This window comes from Musa acuminata, chromosome BXJ2-7 (assembly GCF_036884655.1).
Source record: "Musa acuminata AAA Group cultivar baxijiao chromosome BXJ2-7, Cavendish_Baxijiao_AAA, whole genome shotgun sequence".
Taxonomy (NCBI): Eukaryota; Viridiplantae; Streptophyta; class Magnoliopsida; order Zingiberales; family Musaceae; genus Musa; species Musa acuminata.
The window spans coordinates 6,012,049-6,030,585 of NC_088344.1; the positions used below are offsets into that span (position 1 = coordinate 6,012,049).

The 18,537-nt window shown below is 35.4% G+C and overlaps 2 protein-coding genes across 2 annotated transcripts; both read left to right on the forward strand.

Annotated features, from left to right (window-relative positions):
• Positions 1-1,099: 1,099 nt before the first annotated feature.
• On the forward strand, positions 1,100-9,339 carry LOC135616853 (nuclear transcription factor Y subunit A-7-like). Its single transcript, XM_065116530.1, has 6 exons — positions 1,100-1,351; positions 1,814-2,170; positions 3,992-4,107; positions 4,227-4,295; positions 7,943-8,083; positions 8,478-9,339. Exons 2-6 carry the CDS (start codon positions 1,954-1,956, stop codon positions 8,880-8,882), a joined length of 948 nt encoding a protein of 315 aa, XP_064972602.1. The 5' UTR covers positions 1,100-1,351; positions 1,814-1,953; the 3' UTR covers positions 8,883-9,339.
• A 1,590-nt stretch (positions 9,340-10,929) lies between these two features.
• LOC103990344 (GTPase LSG1-2) lies at positions 10,930-18,467 on the forward strand. Its single transcript, XM_009409446.3, has 7 exons — positions 10,930-11,261; positions 11,460-11,567; positions 11,673-11,759; positions 13,451-13,544; positions 16,027-16,083; positions 16,956-17,035; positions 17,130-18,467. The coding sequence occupies exons 1-7, from the start codon at positions 11,032-11,034 to the stop codon at positions 18,301-18,303; spliced, it is 1,830 nt and encodes a 609-aa protein (XP_009407721.2). The 5' UTR covers positions 10,930-11,031; the 3' UTR covers positions 18,304-18,467.
• Positions 18,468-18,537: the final 70 nt, after the last annotated feature.

The following is an 18,537-nucleotide window of genomic DNA, read 5'->3' on the forward strand; positions in this document are numbered from 1 at the left end:
TAGCCATATGGATCTGCTGCATCATTGGGTTACACTGCAGTATGTATGTGTGCTATTATGTGTTTATTACATGTGAATATTCTGAACTGGTGTCCAACTATATATATATCACTAAATACTTAAAATGAGAATCCTTAGAGTCTAAAAAATTTCTCTTAAAGATTCCAAAACCTAAATCTCAATACCCAAGTGTTTGGTAATCTAACAGTCTGTTGTGATCATTATTTCAACTCAATATCTAGATTATGTCTAATCAATGTTGCAACTTGGCATACCAAGTCATTTTGTTCAAGTTTGCAACTATGTGAGAAAATAGAGTTTCAACATCACTGTTCTATAAGATATGCTTTGATAAAAAATAATATTGAGATAATACATGAAACATAAATTCCAAAATATTATACACTAAAAGATGTGAGTGGTTCCCCAAGAGATACTCAAATGGTCAACTATGTAAGGATAAATACAACAAAAATAAGATAAAACTTTTCATAAATTAACATGAATATAAAAAATCTTTCATACACCCTCTCTCACCAATTTTAAAGAACTATTTTTCATATTATATATATACATATATAGATAAAGATAATCCTAAAAATAATCAAAATACTTATCCTTGACATCCAATTGATCAGTGCATTATTGTATAAAGTGATAGGTCTAAGATTAAAGTCTACTTGCAAGTATTATGTATGTCATTTAATATAATAAAAATTTATTTTATTTTTTCTAAAAAATAAAAATATATTTTTTTAAAGCAAAGTCTTTTTGATCTCTATCAAGGTTCCCATAGGTGAAATTATTATTATTATTATTTGGAGAAAAATGTGAAAAATGTATGTCAATCCCAAATTATAGGGATTACTATTGCTCAAATTCTAAGAGCATTTTGGAGCATCACACTTTGGGAGTGTGGGGGAGGGGGGAGACGGTTACCTTACCATATGAGGTTGGTGGACGGTTGTGGGAATGACTTGTTTGGGCATTTATTGACTCCACCAACTGGTGATGGAATCCCCACTGGTGGTCTAATGATCCTGCAAAGTGAAGAGGAGAGAGAGAGGTGGATAATTAAACAAGTGTTGGCGAGAAGTGAGGGAGGTGATGGTCCATCCCACTATGCATCCTTAAGAATGGCCAATTGGCCATGAAACCCACTCCCCATTGGCTCCTCTCCCCTGCCTCAGCTCTGCCTGTTACACACATACCCACGAGTCTTCCCGTCCCCCTCCCTCTCTCTCTCTCTCTCTCTCTCTGGTTCTCTTGTCTTCTACTTCCGCCATGGTCTCTTTGCCTCATGCATCCTTTTGGGCCAGGGGATTTCTGCTGCTGCTCCTCTCATGACGCGGTGAGAGTGCTTTTCCTTGCTGGATTTGCTAACCCCTTGTCTTGTTACGCTGGTTTTCGTGTTTAGCTTGGGTTTGGTAAAACTTAAAAGATCCTTCTTTGGTTGTCTTTGATTTGGTATTTTGGAGCTTTCAGCTGCTTTGTGATGAGCTCTATTTGGAAAGATTGCATTTTGAGAGCTGTCAATGTTAAGTTTTGGTGTTTCGATCTCGCCAATGGCAATACACCAAAACAGAGACCTCCATCCTTTTTGTTTCCCTTTTAACTTGGTTAATTTTGCGTGCCTAGGGTTCTTGTTTTACACATTTGAAGGAGGTTTCCAACCCCTTCTTTGTTAATTTTGGGGATATTGGTCAAGCCGTGTGGTGCATCAATTTTTTGAAGGGTTTGCTTTTGTGCTTGCCTATTAGCTTCCTTTTTCTTGAACTTGATGGAACCCAGAAACAACGATTTTGGGTGGCAGGTTTTATAAAGGTGAAGTATGACCATTACAGCTGATAGGCAGTTGGGCATTCAATATCTTTGATCTCGAACTTCCTAGGAAAGGAAGAGCTAGGTTTGGGACCTTGAATTCTGATTAATCAGGTTTTGGTTGTGACCACAATGCAAACAACTATATGCTTCACGAACCACGGAGGAGTTGGCCAGTTTTCGGTTCCTCAGCCACCCCAGGCTACGCCACTTCCTTGGTGGATCGGATCCCAATCGCTCTTTGAGGGCCACTCCAATGGTGAGGACCAGCTACCAGCTGCATCCCGACAACTGCATCATGCAGTAGTCCCAAGGGTTGGACCAGGGCCAGCAGTCACAGAGGAAAAGGGTACTGTTACTACAAGTTCTCAGTGATTTTTTTTTTTTTACTTCTAGCTAAGCTTCTGCTGTACCATGCCTGGTATTAGGCCCTTTCCCCTCCACTAGACATCTTGTTGTTAAACAATATTTTTTTATATGTTCTATGTTCATGAAATAAAACAAGTCACATCTTTGTTACTCGGATGCATGATCATTTATTGAGTAGCATCTCTAGATGTCATGTTTTTTATTTGGTATTGTGATTCTGCTGATGAATAGAAAGGATAGAGTGCAGCAGGAAATGAATTGTTTGGATTCATATTTAAAGTAAGACAGGCATTTGCCATTAAGTTTACATGAAAGCAGTGCATGGAAAAGATTATTTCCTTTTTATTACCATGATTAAGGTACACTTGTTGCATGATTTGACAAAGCCAGTTTTCTTACTACTATATCTTCTGGATTCCATGTTAAGGATGATGTGGGTCTTGTCATTGAATTGATTAAGTTCTTCAAATCTTTCTGTATCTTTTTAATCTTTGTTATCCTGGTCCTGTGCTGTGGTGATCCTAGTCAGTGTATACGTATTGATTCCGTGCATGAATGCTATTGCCTTTCCATATTGCAAGTATGCTTTTATATCATATTATGCATTCAGAATCTTCCAGAACTTGTCTGGAGCTCAATGGTGTGATAGTACAAATTTCAATTAAACAACTTTCTCGATATTCTTATAAAGGAGTTGCATAGGTTGGATAACCTGTTCCATGAGTTAGTTTGCTTTTTCTTGCTAAAAACTTATAGAATCAAGAGAAATGTTGTCATTAATATGAAAATTTCCTATTTCAAACATTGCCGTCGGAGAAGTTCTTTTAATCATGTCCTTCTTGTTAGTCCAAAGTGTTCCAAAACTTTGTTATTGATTATGAAGCTAAATCTAATAATGTGAGTTGGCTTTTGGTGACTAATCTTGAAAATTGATCTTCTACGAGTGTTTGATTTTCAAGTTAAGCTTAGGTATAGTAAACAACTCTAGGGATGATAATGAGCCTCGATACCCTTTTTTCTGCATGTTTTCTCTCTCCTCTCACTTGTTTTCTCATCTTTTCTCTCCTCCCACTTTCTCCTATTGTTCTGGGTGTTCTCTCTTTTACCTCCTTAACATTTTAAAAATGTTTTCTCCAAGACATTTCTGCATCTGAACCAAAGGCAACTATTACAGAAACTTTATAACCTTCCCTAGTTGCCAAATGGCCTCATCATCACGAACATCGCTCGAGTTTGAAGCTACACCATCATCGTTTAATCACTCATCCAATCTAATGGGTATCTCCTAACTTGAATTTGAACGAATCAGGGTGCCCTAAACCTAACATGATGTGATGAAAATTGTAAAACCCACCTTGACCAAGTGCATGATATATTAGATATTATGCAGGTTAAGTAGCTTAAGATTTGAATTTCTGTCCATAGGATCTGGGTAACAGCACTACTTCTATGGCTTCACATAGGCTGAGTAACAATTTCTTGAAGTGAAAAATTAACAATAAACAATGAAAAATGAAGACATTAGCATGCACAGTAGGCAGTCACTAATATCAGAAAGGTAAAAGACATAAGCATAATGATGTCATGAAGAAAATGTTGAAGCTAAGTAGCTTGTAGCTATTTCTAGTCACTGCAGTAGAAACTTGAAATGTAGATTTCTTTGTTTGTATTATGCATTTCTCAAGAAGATGAACTTATACTATAACTTTCTTACTAATTGTAATCTCCTTCTGAGCTCTTTTTTCTGTTCTACTAATGGCTCTTTGAAAATACAAATTTTGACCTTAATTTTTTCTTTCAGACCACAATGTCTCAATAAAAGAACAAAAATCTCAACAACATTCTGCAGTCATCTCTCTTATGCCATCATTTCCTGAACATTCAGGTCATGTTGAACTTGAACTTGGTCATTCCATGGTAGGTCTTTGCCTTTCCCATTATGTGTTCACTTGATTATAAATAATTTTGGACTTCATTTGCAAGTGCTACTCTGCATAGTGGGCCTTGCTTTGTAATATTTGTAAATATCGTTGCAGGTTTATCCTAATTACTCCTATGGTGACCAATGCTATGGCCTATATGCAACTTATGGACCTCAATCAATGGTTTGTAAATTTTATTCCGTTATTCAGTATTTTCTTGTATAGCTAGTATTCTATTATAGTCATATTGTAAATGATCTGAGTATACTCGTGATATTGTCATATTGAACAGCACAGGTAAGGATTGTCACATGGTCATAACTCATGTTGGGCTTAGATAAATTCTAGTTATGATCGTTTCTCAGTTATTATTATGTTCCCATTTAAAAAAGCATTTATCAGGAAATTTTATTTGTTTATTATCCTTAACCTTCATCCCCTTTTGCATTTTTATTATTGGGTGGGGATCGGAATCAAGGATTCAAGATCCCTCGAGGTGCCTAACACAATTATGCATGGGAACACTGAAATAGAACATAAAGCAGTATAACAGAGTTCCAAAAAGTTATATATTATGTTATGAGAAATCCCAGAGATCATGATTTAAAGAAAATAATGGAGATGTAGTAACCATTAATTTCTAATACATGATACCTGTCTTCAACTATCCACTGAATGAAGAGATGCTACGGCATAAAGGAAATCAGGAGCCTTAGAACTGCAGTCTTTTTCTTTTTAATTTTAAACCAGATGCTAAATGACTCAAGGTCCATGATAGCACTTAGTGGGTTGCTTGATTTATTGACATCAGTGAGGCTTCATCCATCCATCTATTCTTGTCTTCAATGATCAATCATAGAGGTTGAGTTTTCAAGGGAATAAGATGGAGAGGTTGTGATACCTTTTCTATTTTTCTTATTTTCCCATAATATCAAGGCACCTGCAAGATATGGTTAGCGGGATTGGCTAATGCCAATCACTGCTGATCCCAGTCAAGATGTTAATTCTAATTCTAAATTGTAGGATCAATTGCAAATTTCATGATTCAGATCTATGTGCCTACACGTTTCTTGGCCAAAAGTAATATACAGGGTCAAACTTGATGACTTTTAACTACAAAGGTAATTAATAATTTGCAAATTTTAATTGACCCAGCAGGTTAAATTCTGTGTTTCTCTTTCAAAAGGTACATCTCAGTGATGTTAAAACTTTTGATACTATGAAAAAATCTTAGAAGGTGAAAAGGACAAACTAAAAGATGAATAATGAGAGACTAGCGAAACCCATCGCGTTAAAATGCTGCTGCGATTGATCGAACTCCAGTGAGAAATGCAATAGAGTAGAAATTCTCATAAGCTTTAGTTTTTTGCTTAAAGTATCCTTAAGATGTGTGCAGAATATATTATCATAGCTTTTGGGGTATCAATGCATGCCTTTGAAATTCAAAATGTTTGTTGCAGTGGTGGGTATGGAGAGAGTGTCTTTTATAGGGAAAAAACATCAAATCTCTTTCATGAAGATAAATTTTTTTATTGCAATCATGATTAATAATATGCATTTATTTCATGCCTGATAAAGGGAATGTCAACTTTCAGCTTAAAATATATCTACATTAATGTTCCATCCAATAATTAACAAAATTTCACAAGTGCAAATCCCTAGCTTGTGACATATTTGTGCAAGAGAGATGCTTGTCCTAAAATTAAAAATTCTTTTCTATGAAACATGGATATAGATTTAGGACATAGGCAAAACGAAGGGCACCAATGTGGAAGATACAGGACATAGGATGTGGCAAATCTGTGCAAGAGAGATGCTTGCCCTGAAATCGTTGAAATTTAGCTTTCACATTTGGCAGGTCCAAAAAATTTATAAAGCTGAGAGCACTCATGTAAAGAATAGATAATGAAGAGGATGGATGATAGACGTTAGAAGAGAAGAAACTTTATTCACTATTTCTACATTGGTATATCTCTTGTTTTGCTCCTGCAGGCTACATTCTGATATATACAAAAGGTATCAGGTTGCACTAATTCTAAACGTAGTGAGATTCAAGCCAATGACAACAGTCCAAACCGACTCAAACTACCGTGTGCAATCTATTAGAAAAGACTGCACTAATCTATCCTATAAAACTTAAATTCTAACCAGAGACTAATTTAATATTTAAATATTCTCCCTTATGATATTTTGAAAAAAAATAATGTGAAAAACTAAAAGATCTAAATCTCATTTCTTTTGTTGCTGTTACGACATGCAATAATTTGCTTAATTTTGAACCGTACCATCTGAAGTAAAAATTTATGTATATGATCTATCTTGCATGTCTCAATCAATTGCAAACTCTTGATTCGTCTCAATCCAAACTCATCATAAGAAATTCACCAGGTTATTCATTATGTTTTATAAATTGCATGTCTTCAATAGTTGCACCTGTTATATCATTATGAGCACTACCTTTGTCTAAATCTTAAACATTCAATAGCTTATCTCACTTTGTAGTGTTTGCTTATAAGGAGGTTAAAAAACTTATAAGCTTCTAGTAAAAATAAACTTGTATGGTCCAATAAAATCTATTTTGCCAACTACGTGATTTTTAATTCTGTTTTCTTTCAAATAAGCTTCTTTGTTCAATAGAGCTTCTTCAATTGTGATCCCATTGCAATACAAATCTTGTTTGTTGATCACTTTGCTTTGGTATATGCTTCTTCGTATCGATCTTTGTTTTCTCTCATTCTTGATTTTGCTATTGATCATGCTCATCTTCTAGTTCATCTAGTGGTGTACGAGTTAATATGCCTCTTTCATAAATATCTTTTAAGATTATTTAGGCTTCTTTTGCAGTCTTCAATTTGAAGGTCCATGAAAGAATATTTACATCTATCATTGCTTGATACATGTCTAATCATTTTTTCTAAAAAATAAAGGACATGTATAATTTTACCTTCACTTTTCTTTTTTTGGATAAAAAATAATCTATAGTTTCTGTTGTTGATTGTCTGTAGGTCTATTTTTGTCTTTATTGGTATGTCCCTTTCTTAGGTAGTCTTCAAGTCCAAGTCTTCTTTACAGTAGTCAAAATAAATTTATATGCTCTTCACTTGTCACGAAAATCAAAATCATACACTTGTTCTGATACTATGTTCAATTGTAGTTTTGAGATGTGAAAGATCCAAATAGTTCATAAAAAGAGAGAGCACCGACATAGAGAAGTAATAGACTGGAGAGATGATGAAATAGAATAGAAGAGTACACAAGCTTTGTTCACAATTTGTGCACCATTATGTCTCCTATTAAGCTCATATGGGCTACATTCCAATATATATAGAAAATATCAGCTTGCACTAAGTCTAAACATATATTCAAGCCGATGCCAAAACAGTCTAAACCTACTCGAACTTTTGTGTGCTACCTATAAAATAAGTTTGCTTAATCTTTTCTATAGCACTCAAATGGTAATCTTGTTTGCCTTTTCCAATCCATATGTGATACTTTTAGAGTTTTAATAATTTATTTCACAAAGTGAAGTTTTTTTAATGATCTTTTGGAATTTGCTTAAATTGAACTTTTCAGGAAAAATATTTAACACTAAACAGGAAAAATAAATGTGTTGCAGTTTTCCTTTGATTTCAATAACACTTTCAGGACTGTTTATAGTTGAATTTGGAGAGGACTCGCTGTTGTTTGATACTCTCATTTATCCAACTGACAGTTAATATTCCTCAATCTTGGTCATGTTAGACATCCGTGGAATATGTTAAGAAGCTGTTATGGATTGGTTTCTGCTGAATGTATGAATACAATATGAATTTTATATCTTTCCTTTGCAGCATGGGAGAATGCTCTTGCCAATGAATATGACAGCCGATGGACCAATTTATGTGAATGCAAAGCAGTTCCATGGTATCCTTCGTCGAAGACAGGCTCGTGCCAAGGCTGAAAGACAGAACAAGTTGAGCAAAGTTAGGAAGGTATATGTCATGCAATATGGATGCTCAATGCTCAGGAAATATTTCTATTTGCTAAACCATGTTTTTCACTGTATTTGCACCATAATATATGGTTCTTTAGGGATGGATTGCTCAACTTGTTGTACCTCTCTTTGCTTCTTTACCTCAGTTTTCTTTTGGTCTACTTTAATATACAAATCTAATCATTAGTAAGTTGTCCAAGATGAATTCAGTACCGTATTCCTCTTGTAAAATTCTACAATTGTCATGCTTGGATGGCTAGTTAACTTAGGCTGAGAAAATCATTATACCTGGCTTAAGATATGTCTGCTTTTCTATTCTTAAATCCAATCGTGTATATCAGTATATGGAGCCAAGTCAAACTAAACTGGGTTTCCATTTTCCATTTTTTCAGCCCTATCTACATGAGTCACGTCATCTTCATGCAATGAGACGAGCAAGGGGCAGTGGTGGTCGATTTCTGAACACAAAGAAGGAAAGCAGTGGACAAGTAATGAATTATGGCAGTAAAGTGAAAGATTCAGCACCTCATCATCCTACCGAATCTCCAAGCTCTGATATAATGAAATCTGATAGCGGAAATCTGAATTCATCTAGTGGTGGGTCAAGCGTTTCAGGATCAGAGGCGACAAGCGTGTGCACGCACAAAAATCACAATAACTTCCATGTCATTGAGCATCTTCGCTCGTCTTTCTTTCGCCCTCTCTCAAGTATGATTGATGGAGAGCAAGGAGCGGCCGGTATGTCTAATCAGTGGGTCTCAGCAGCTGATGGCTGCTGTGACCTTCTCAAGGTCTGAGGAAAGAGATACCGGGGAGGGGTGGATGCAAGTTGTGTTCATTTGACTTTACACCCCTCCAAAACTTCACACAGCCAGATGGAAAAGCTGATCACTGCCCATTTGGTTGTTCTCTGAAGGCAAATCATTCTTGGCTTATCTGCATGGCTATCAGTGTCCTTGTTCCACAGTTCCTGGACTGCACCAGTTTCAGGACTGTTAGGATGACCGAAGCTTCATGCACTATGGAAACCATGACAGGGCTCTGTTCCTGTTAGTAGGGCTGCTACATCAGAATAAGGATTTGATTGTTGATTAAGTCCATAGTTTGAGGTATGTTGTTGAAGATAGTATTCATGTGTGATGTGTTGCTTGACTGGTGTTTGCAAACTTTTGATGGTTGACATTGTTAAGATTGTCAGTTGTGGTGTGATCTATTTGCAACTTTATATGTATATTTGTTTCATGTTTCTGTTTATGCTTTGCATCAGCTTCATCTCCTGTTTTATGAATGTAATCTCACACTGAAGTGATATTATTTATCCTTTTTTTTTTTTCTATAAACAAAGATGGCTAGATTGCTAAATAAATCATAGTTCAATTGGAATGTTGCATTCATACAATTTGTTTCTAGAATCCAACTCTTTATACATTGTCAAGTCTGATATTATAGACCTAATTATATCTGCCGAAGAATTCATATTTAGGTCTGATCATCGAGGAAGAGTTTATACAGAAATATATGGGTGAAAATCTATATAATATATAATTATGCTGCTGTTAAAAGAATATATTTTGTTAGGCATTTTACATTTCAATTATGTGATGAGGTTATAAATTGAAGTAGTTCTGCAGGTAAAGCATTCACCCTGTCTCTATAAGAGCATTTGTGTTGTTGTATCTAAGTAGTAAAAAACATTTAATATTTTTCACATACTCTTAGTTTTTCTTGATTTAGAGTTCTTTTTGGTATAGTAATCTCTTTAAAAGGAATTTACTTGTCCTGATTATTAGTAAATTTACTACTCATATTTGCATAAAATGAATCCAATCAATAAATTATAGTTCATTTTTGACCAATAAAAAAAAATATATTTTAAACCATAAGTCAACATAATTTTTCATTTCATTTCAATAATCTCTAGTGAGTATTCATTATAAAACTCATGTGCATATCCTTCCAAACTAAATATCATTCTTGATTTAGAGGAATTTTCAGCATGATCCTTATTCTTAGAATTTATATATGAGAAATAATTTAGTTAAAACAGTGATATTGCAAGACTGAATCAAATACAATGCTGAGATTTCCTTCACTGATGGTGGTGACTATGGATTAAAGAAATTTAACTTAAGGTTCCCTTATCAAGAAAAATGGAATCATTATCATTGTTAGTGCCTGTTATTCCTTATTGGAAGTGATATTACAGATAAGAATCAAAGAAATTAAAGACTATGTGCTTAATTTGTAACTAATATGATATGCATGAAAATAAAGTAATTAAGAGAGAGAGAGAGAGAGAGAGAGAGAGAGAGAGAGAGAGAGAGAGATGTTTCTCCAATCAAATTATATTATTTTTTAAAAAAATTAAAACACAATTATTATATTAAATGATATACATGATGGTTGACTCAAATTTGAGATAAATCATTTATACAATAATATACTAATTAACCCCTAATGTTTCATTAGAAATAATTATATTGTTAACTTATAATCATTTATGAATATAGAATTAAAAGGATAGTTAAAAAATTTCAGATGGATTTATTTATGCTGTAAGAAGAAGAAAATTGGTAAAATAGAACACCCAAATAATTTTTTTTTATTGTTAGCAAATATAAGAGAAAGAAATAATGCCAACAGAGTTTTATTAATTACATAGATCAGTGGGTCTTCTGAGCCCGAAAAATACTTTCCTTACCCAGTCCTTATATAGCCATATTTGTACCATGCTTTGGCTGTCGTGGCAGCAGTTGGGCTCCACATATTTTATCCAATCCTGAGCCAGGTAGCCAAGGAAGTAATTTGTAAAAAGCAAAAGATAAATTAGATGATGCGCAGCTCTTTCCATTTCGGAGGGTTCGTCGGGAGAAATCCAGAGCTAGGGTTTACTACGCCCCTTCTGAGGCACGCAACGGGCGGCGCGTCGATCGGAGGACGACGACGATGGGAGGGAAGAAGGGAGGATCGGATGGGTTGGGGCGCGCTCTGATCAAGCAGCACAACCAGATGGTGCGGCAGTCCAAGGAGAAGGGCCGTGCCCTCCGCCTCGAGCAGCGGCGCGTGCTCGAGTCCGTCACCGAGGTCAGCGACATCGACTCGATCCTCGAGAAGGCTGCGGAGGCCGATCGCGTCTACTCTTTCGACAATCCCTCACCTCATGTCCTCATCAATCTGTACGTCTTCCTTCTCTCTCTGCCTTCTTAATTGATCAATTAAGAAATCGTTGCTGTTTCTGGGAGATAGAGGAGGTTAGAAATCTAATTTCATTCGTGTCGATTGATGCATCTCCTGATATCAATTAGCTCATCCTTGTGATGCTTAATTCTTTTTTTTTTTTTTTTTTTTTTGTAAATGCTGTGTCCAACGTTTAGGGACAGGGACGCAAGTTCGGACACGGATGGAATGCCAGTAGAGGAGAGGCGCAAGCTGCAGAAACAGGAGGAGGCTCTGCATGCCAGCAGTCTCCGGGTTCCCCGCAGGTACAGTTGTATGACAGTTGATTGCCTATATGTGATGTTTATTTGAGCTATATGCATGCTATTGTGGTTTAGCTACTGATATGCTGTTTCAATGATGGGATGCAGGCCTCCTTGGAATGCTCAGATGTCAGTGGAAGAACTTGATTCCAATGAAAATCAGGCCTTTCTAGAGTGGCGGAGGAATCTTGCAAGGTCAGCAATAATGATTTTAGGATCATGAACACATTATAAATGTATTTAAAAAGTTCATCTATTATGTGATTTTAGAAAAAAAAATCATTTTTTTAACCCATTTCAATATGCTGCTTTTAGTTTATCTTCTGGTGCAATTCTTGTAGGGATTTCATGTAGTTGGTCATACAACTGCCTGCCTATAGGAGTTTGGGGCCATGGCATCTGGTCATTGACCCAATTATTGTCCATCTTTGGACTGGCTTCCTTGCAATTGAATGTAGTTGATTCCTCAAACTCAACCCAAAAGACGTGGTTGATTAGAGAATCATGGGAGATCACCGAGGGCCCAAAGGGAATGGAAAACAGGGTGCAAATTATATCTTTTGAAAAGAGCCATCTTTGTTGTTTTGCTTTCTTATATGGGTTTAATCTTCCCTACACAGAGGAACAGAGAGTGGTGTCTTCCATAGTTATTGACCATTTTTTCTTTATTAACACAATTAAGAAATGGTGGCACCTGAAACATGATTGACCACCTCCTTTCTCTTTTGATCCAATCAGGAATCATTTGTTAGGTCTTAACTCTTAACTCAGTGTTTAACTCATCATAAAGCTCAATGCATTACTCCAATATTTGATAATTAATTATATAAGGCCAGTCTGTTCACTTTCAGTTAAAAAATCATGTGCAGCACATGTGATACTTGTGAAGAATTTCAATGAAAAAACCTCTTCCAAATGATGGTTTTCTAGGGTTAACAAGGGGTTTATGTATTATCTTGTATAATTGGAAGGACAAATTGGTTAGTCACACTACTTCACTAGTGGCTTTTTTCACTAGATTAATGTCTAATAAGTATAATAAGAAAGGTAGATTGATATCTGATCTACCTTGCAGTTAGTAATTAGCTAAAAGCTTGCATCATGCTGTGTAAATGATTCAATAACTCTCCTCTAAAGTGATGCCTGGACTTAACTAATAGTTTCCAGAACCTGAGGGGTTAAGAGGGGGACCATAATGATTTCAGCTGAACAAGGGACATAGATTACCAGTTGATTTTAATTTAAATTATGATATATCTGTTGGGTTGTTGCAAATAGTGTTTCTTTAGGTTTTAACAGGACACAAAGGTCTAGTTTACCTCTTTTATGTTATCTTCTGCTTCTTTGAACTGCAGATGTAATTACTGGTTTGATTTCTTCAGGATTATCTTCATCTGGTTTTCAATTATCAGATTCCCAAGTCACATCCAGCATATTTGACATTGGAAATCAGTGTTATATCTTCTTGTTACTATTAGCAACATAATTATGTTTTTATAAGATATAAGTATTAGATAAACATAATTAGGCTTCCACTCCTTTGGGCTAGTTATGTTTTTTTTTTTTTTTTATCAAATAGATTTGATGCTCTTTGGTTAATTTCATTTCACTTTGAAGTAGTGGCTTGTTATTGCCTTTCATGAACTGTTTAGTTTTATTGTTAGTTCATTTTGGCTGCCTGATTGTACCCCATCCTGTAGTTGATTGGGGTTTTGTTTTCCTTCTATTTATTCATGTATGAAATGAGTCAGTTGGAGAGTTGTTTTCTTAAGCTACCTCTCGTGTCGAACTGCTAAAGTTTGGTTCATTTCTTAGTTACTGACCTTGAGTTATGCTTGCTTTTATCTACTTGCCTTTACAATCTCAAATTTTGCTCATTTTTCTAGACTAGAGGAGAATGATAAACTTGTACTTACTCCTTTCGAGAAAAACCTGGACATCTGGAGACAGCTTTGGAGAGTGCTTGAAAGAAGTGACCTAGTAAAGTTTTCTCACCTAAACTGGGATATGAGAAATTATAGTTGAATTCTTAGTTTCTCTATGTTGCTCAATGTGAATCCTTATTGGAGTTTCTTATTTGTTTGGCAAGTTGTTTCTCTAGTTCAGTTGTTCTGGTTTGCATGACATATCAACTATGTGATAGTTAAAAAAAAAAGAAAAAGAAAAACTATGTGATAGTAGTTTCATTAGTTAACATAATGATGATTCACTGACTCCTTTCATTTGGGAGGATAACTTATATAGAGCTACTAAGTTTATAACTACTAACCTCTTCTTTCAGATGTTACATTACCTTTATATGTCATTTTAGTTTGATTGTTAGATTGATTTCTTGGTATACATTTCTTTTGGCATCTATTGCAGACAAAATCAAGTAGATTGAGTTGTGCCCAAAGTTTCAACTGCTGGTTGAACTTGGTACCAATCTACTGGTAGACCATATAGCTCAGTATCAACTAACTATTTACTTTTAGTTATTATTTTTTAGCGATACCGAATGGTACAGGTTAGTATGTCAGTATCGTACTAATCTGACAAGGTGTTAAAAGTAGCATCTGAGCAAGAATTAAAACCTTGGTTATGCTTATGCTAAGTTTGATCGATCCCATATCAAGTTTATTTTCTCTTTTCTTTTTTCCTATCATCCTGTGTATATATATTTTTGAATGGTTATTATTTCATGTATTGCTTATTGTTTCTTTCTAGAATGAGTTATGTGTCTACAATTGACCTTCTAAAATATGTTCTCATTGTTTTGAAGAATTGGATCCGTTTCTTTTGTTGTTAGTTTCCTTCCAATACCCCTGTATAATCTATCATGCAGCTAATTGGCCTTGTCTTTTGTTTTAGGTTTGTGTGTTTTTTACTCACCATGATGTCTTTGAAGTTATATTGGTTTCTTAGTTTTCTTAATCTACCAGTAAGCCTTTTTTGAAGTCAAATCAGCAAGCACTGTGTACTTATTTGACTAGTGTCGCGAGGTGAGTACAAGGACAGAAATAATTGGAGAAGAAAATGCAAATAATAGAAAAGAAAAAGAAATTACTAAAATCACTGAAATCTCAAGCTATACATTGAGCTGTGACCTGATAATTGGAAAAGTCTTCCATGAACTTTGAGCATCTAATATTTTCATATTCTGAGGCTTGAATTTCAATGATAATGACAATGTGCTTCATGCAACAACCACAATTTGCTCTATGCATATTACATCTGTATAGCATATAAATGGGAAGAAGGCCTACTTACTTTTTCAATGTTGAAAACTTTTCTCTGAGAAAGTTCAGTGTTGTGTTCTAGTTGTATTTACATTCTTTTGTGCTGTGCATGTTAACTCCAACTGTTAACAGCCGAACTTATTTTTGAAATATTTTAAAAGGTTTTTCATATTATAATGGATGGAGCATTTAAAATATTAGTATAATAAGCTTGACCTGGTTTGGATAATTTCAAGCAATGTAATACATGAAAAAATAGTTTTCATTTGATCATTGTAAGAGTCAATTTCGTTCTTACCAGTAAATAAATGAACAAATATAATCCTATTCCTCTCAACATTTTAGTTACAACTCCTCTGTTATTTCAATAATTTTATGTCCAGTAATTTAGCTTTTGTTAGCAGACAAAGGATATTCAGTATCATTAACAGGAATGTACTCATTGATTTAAGAAATGATCATTATATGCACCCTCAAGTACCACTTCCTTGATATATACAAGTTTTGGAATAAGTTTGCTCATCTTATATATTTGAAAGGTCTTGAGCTATTTTATAATGATTATACTATTTCTTAACAAGTGGCACATATCTTATCCACTGTTCTGTGTTTTATAGAAAGATGATTAATTATTTCATATGTATCTTGTACATATGTGCATGTCATATTATCCCTAACAGAGTCCTAAAGCTATGCCACTTTTTTATTAGTGAAATTGATTTAGTATCACAATGAGCATGTTCGTATTAAATGTAAAGAGATTGCCCATAGATTGCTAAAATGATCACGTTATAGGTAAAGTATTCTACAACTGATTTCCGACTGTCTAAATAATCCATTTCTATTCTAATGGGAAAAAGATTATCCGCTCTGAAAATGGACCATGTGGAGTAGCTTATGAGATTGGAAGCCAAACTTAGGCTTAGTATGCATGTACCTCTGACATTCCCTTGTGATATATGGATGTAGATGTTTGAAGCTGCTGTATGGTTCAGGTATGAGCAGTGTGGTTGATGTTATGAACTCAATCACATGAATTACCATTCAGGCAGTAAAATTAAGTGCAACTGAGAAAAGTAAAAGTTTGACCATGTCTTTTAACTCTGTATAGTTATATGTATTAATGCCATGGTGTTTTCTGTTGATATCCTGTTACATTTTTCTGTTAAATTCGTTTACATTATAAATACTTAAGACATTTATATTCAGTTAATATTTGAGGACTAATACCATTAAATTTTTAGCTTGTTATGGTGGTTGATGCTCGGGATCCATTGTTTTACCGTTGTCCAGATCTTGAGGTATGCATTTCTTTCCATTTTTAGTTTATGATGTTTCTATTCTTTTCTTTGTTTTATTATTTGTGAGTAAAAAAATGTGCTTTTGTTTTGTCAAATTCTGCACTACAAGTGCAAGTTACTTTCTCAGTTGAATACCTTTTTATAAAATACCCTGGTCATTGACTGATTTTAATAACAAACTAATTGACACAATATAATAGTGTGACTTTAATATTTTATAATATATTTCAAAACCAGATATATGGGGAATATTGATATTATTAGATAATGAGAGAACCTCGGCCTTTCGACCCAGATCCTACCTGCATAAAATCTGAGCACTTCATTCGAAATAGGAGGGGCTGCATTAGGATGAAACCACTCAGCTAGTGTTTTTCTTTTAATGAGTCAACAGAAACTTGAGTCCCAGTGGAACTCAAATTCTAAGGCATGCATCATGTGTGTGAAAAGCTAGTTCCCTTTATCGTGGGCCTTACACAGTTTAATTTAAAATGTGCCCGTAGATCCTTTTCTGTGACTGGATATTGAGTTATACTGATTCAAAGATGCACTGGCTCAAGCTCCCATTTTATTTGTCAACTTGCATTGGCTCAAGATCCTTTTCTGTGACTGGATATTGAGTTATACTTTGCTGTTCATTAATTATAATATCTCTAGATTGTTTGCCATAATTCACTGGCAAGTGATTGCTTTTTTCTTTGTGAGAACTGCTGCTGGCTGTTCACTCTGAAATGGTATATTGTGATATCTTAAAATGTTTGGTTGGTCACCAGATACGCAAAAATTATTTGTCCGATCCCTAATGTTATCAAATTTAGTCATACTGCAGATTTTAAGTTCATATTAGATATTTATTTCTTGTTATTTACCAGGAATATGCACGGGAAATAGATGAACACAAGAGAACACTGCTGCTTGTCAATAAAGCAGATCTTTTACCAATTGCCATAAGGTCAGAGGTTGTCTGATTTTGTTATTGCACTGATGATCATCAAACCGAAGGGCTTCTTTTCTTATCTTTTTTCTTTTCAACTTGAATCCTGCAGACGTAAATGGGCAGAGTACTTCAATCATCATGGTATTCTCTTTGTGTTTTGGTCTGCTAAAGCTGCTACTGCTGCTTTGGAAGGCAAACAGTTGATCGGTCAATTTGAAGAAGAGAAAGTGTCAAAAGAGCTCAGCCAGTCAGACTTGGACACCAAGATATACAGCAGGGATGAGCTCTTGGCTCGTTTGCAGTCAGAAGCAGAGGCTATCGCAGCGTATGGGAGGTTCACAGACAAGGAAAGTCACAGTGGAAAATATTCAGAGACTAGTTCTATAAATCTAACAGCTAAGCAAGTTGTTGTGGGGTTCGTTGGTTATCCAAATGTTGGTAAAAGCTCTACAATAAATGCTTTGGTGGGACAAAAGCGGACTGGGGTTACATCAACCCCTGGTAAGACTAAGCATTTCCAAACACTGATTATCTCTGATGAGCTTGTACTTTGTGACTGCCCTGGTCTAGTGTTCCCTTCCTTTTCCAGCTCAAGATATGAAATGATCGCATCAGGAGTTCTGCCCATTGATCGGATGACCGAACACAGGGAAGCAGTGCAGGTTGTAGCTAACAGGGTTCCCAGAAACGTCCTTGAGAGTGTATACAACATCACCTTGCCAAAGCCAAAGGCCTACGAAGCACAATCTCGACCACCCTTGTCCTCGGAGTTGCTCAGGACGTATTGCTCATCTCGTGGTTATGTTAGCTCAAGTGGGCTGCCAGATGAGACTAGAGCTGCACGTCAGATCTTAAAAGATTATGTGGATGGGAAGCTTCCCCACTTTGAATTGCCACCTGGAGCAGATACTGAAGATGTAGAAGTGAATGAAACAGATGACATGGTAGATCCAAATTCTCTAACAGATAATGAGCCAGATGCTTGCGATTCTGATGAAGCTACTATCTCCGATATCACTGGAGTTGATGCCCGAGAACATGCTCTAAGCAACGCTCTGAATGATCTAGAGTCATTTGATTTGGCCAGTGAACTCTCATCGAATAAAGCAGCTGCAGCAAAGAAGAAAAGCTCAGACTCCACACATAAGCATCATAAGAAGCCCCAGAGGAAGAAAGACCGCACCTGGAGGGTGGGAAATGATGATGGTGATGGAATGCCCGTTGTAAGAGTGTTTCAAAAGCCTGCTGTTAATTTGGCTAACATAGGAGCCTCCAATAGATAGACTTTATGTTTCTTTACAATGTTTGGCAAAACATATCATAAAAATTGCTTGATAATGCCAATATACCGTGAGCACTTGTAAATTGTCATTAGCCGATGTTACTATTTTTGGATGTTGTAATGTGATTTTGATATTGGGATAAATCTCGCCCTGTAACATTTTTACGTGGAGTGTTTTTTGGGCAAAAAGACTGGTTATGATGTATTGTTCCTATAATTGTTGCATTATTGAGTG

What these genes read in the sequence shown, in the direction of transcription:
- LOC135616853 (XM_065116530.1), top strand. Translation starts at nt 1,954, where the DNA reads ATGCAAACAACTATATGCTTCACGAACCACGGAGGAGTTGGCCAGTTT. An exon ending in AGCAGTCACAGAGGAAAAGG is followed by an intron (nt 2,171 to 3,991) that starts GTACTGTTACTA and finishes TTTTTCTTTCAG; the next exon opens with ACCACAATGTCTCAATAAAA. An exon ending in AGTTGAGCAAAGTTAGGAAG is followed by an intron (nt 8,084 to 8,477) that starts GTATATGTCATG and finishes CCATTTTTTCAG; the next exon opens with CCCTATCTACATGAGTCACG.
- LOC103990344 (XM_009409446.3), top strand. Translation starts at nt 11,032, where the DNA reads ATGGGAGGGAAGAAGGGAGGATCGGATGGGTTGGGGCGCGCTCTGATC. An exon ending in TGGCGGAGGAATCTTGCAAG is followed by an intron (nt 11,760 to 13,450) that starts GTCAGCAATAAT and finishes TCATTTTTCTAG; the next exon opens with ACTAGAGGAGAATGATAAAC. An exon ending in TGCTTGAAAGAAGTGACCTA is followed by an intron (nt 13,545 to 16,026) that starts GTAAAGTTTTCT and finishes TTAAATTTTTAG; the next exon opens with CTTGTTATGGTGGTTGATGC.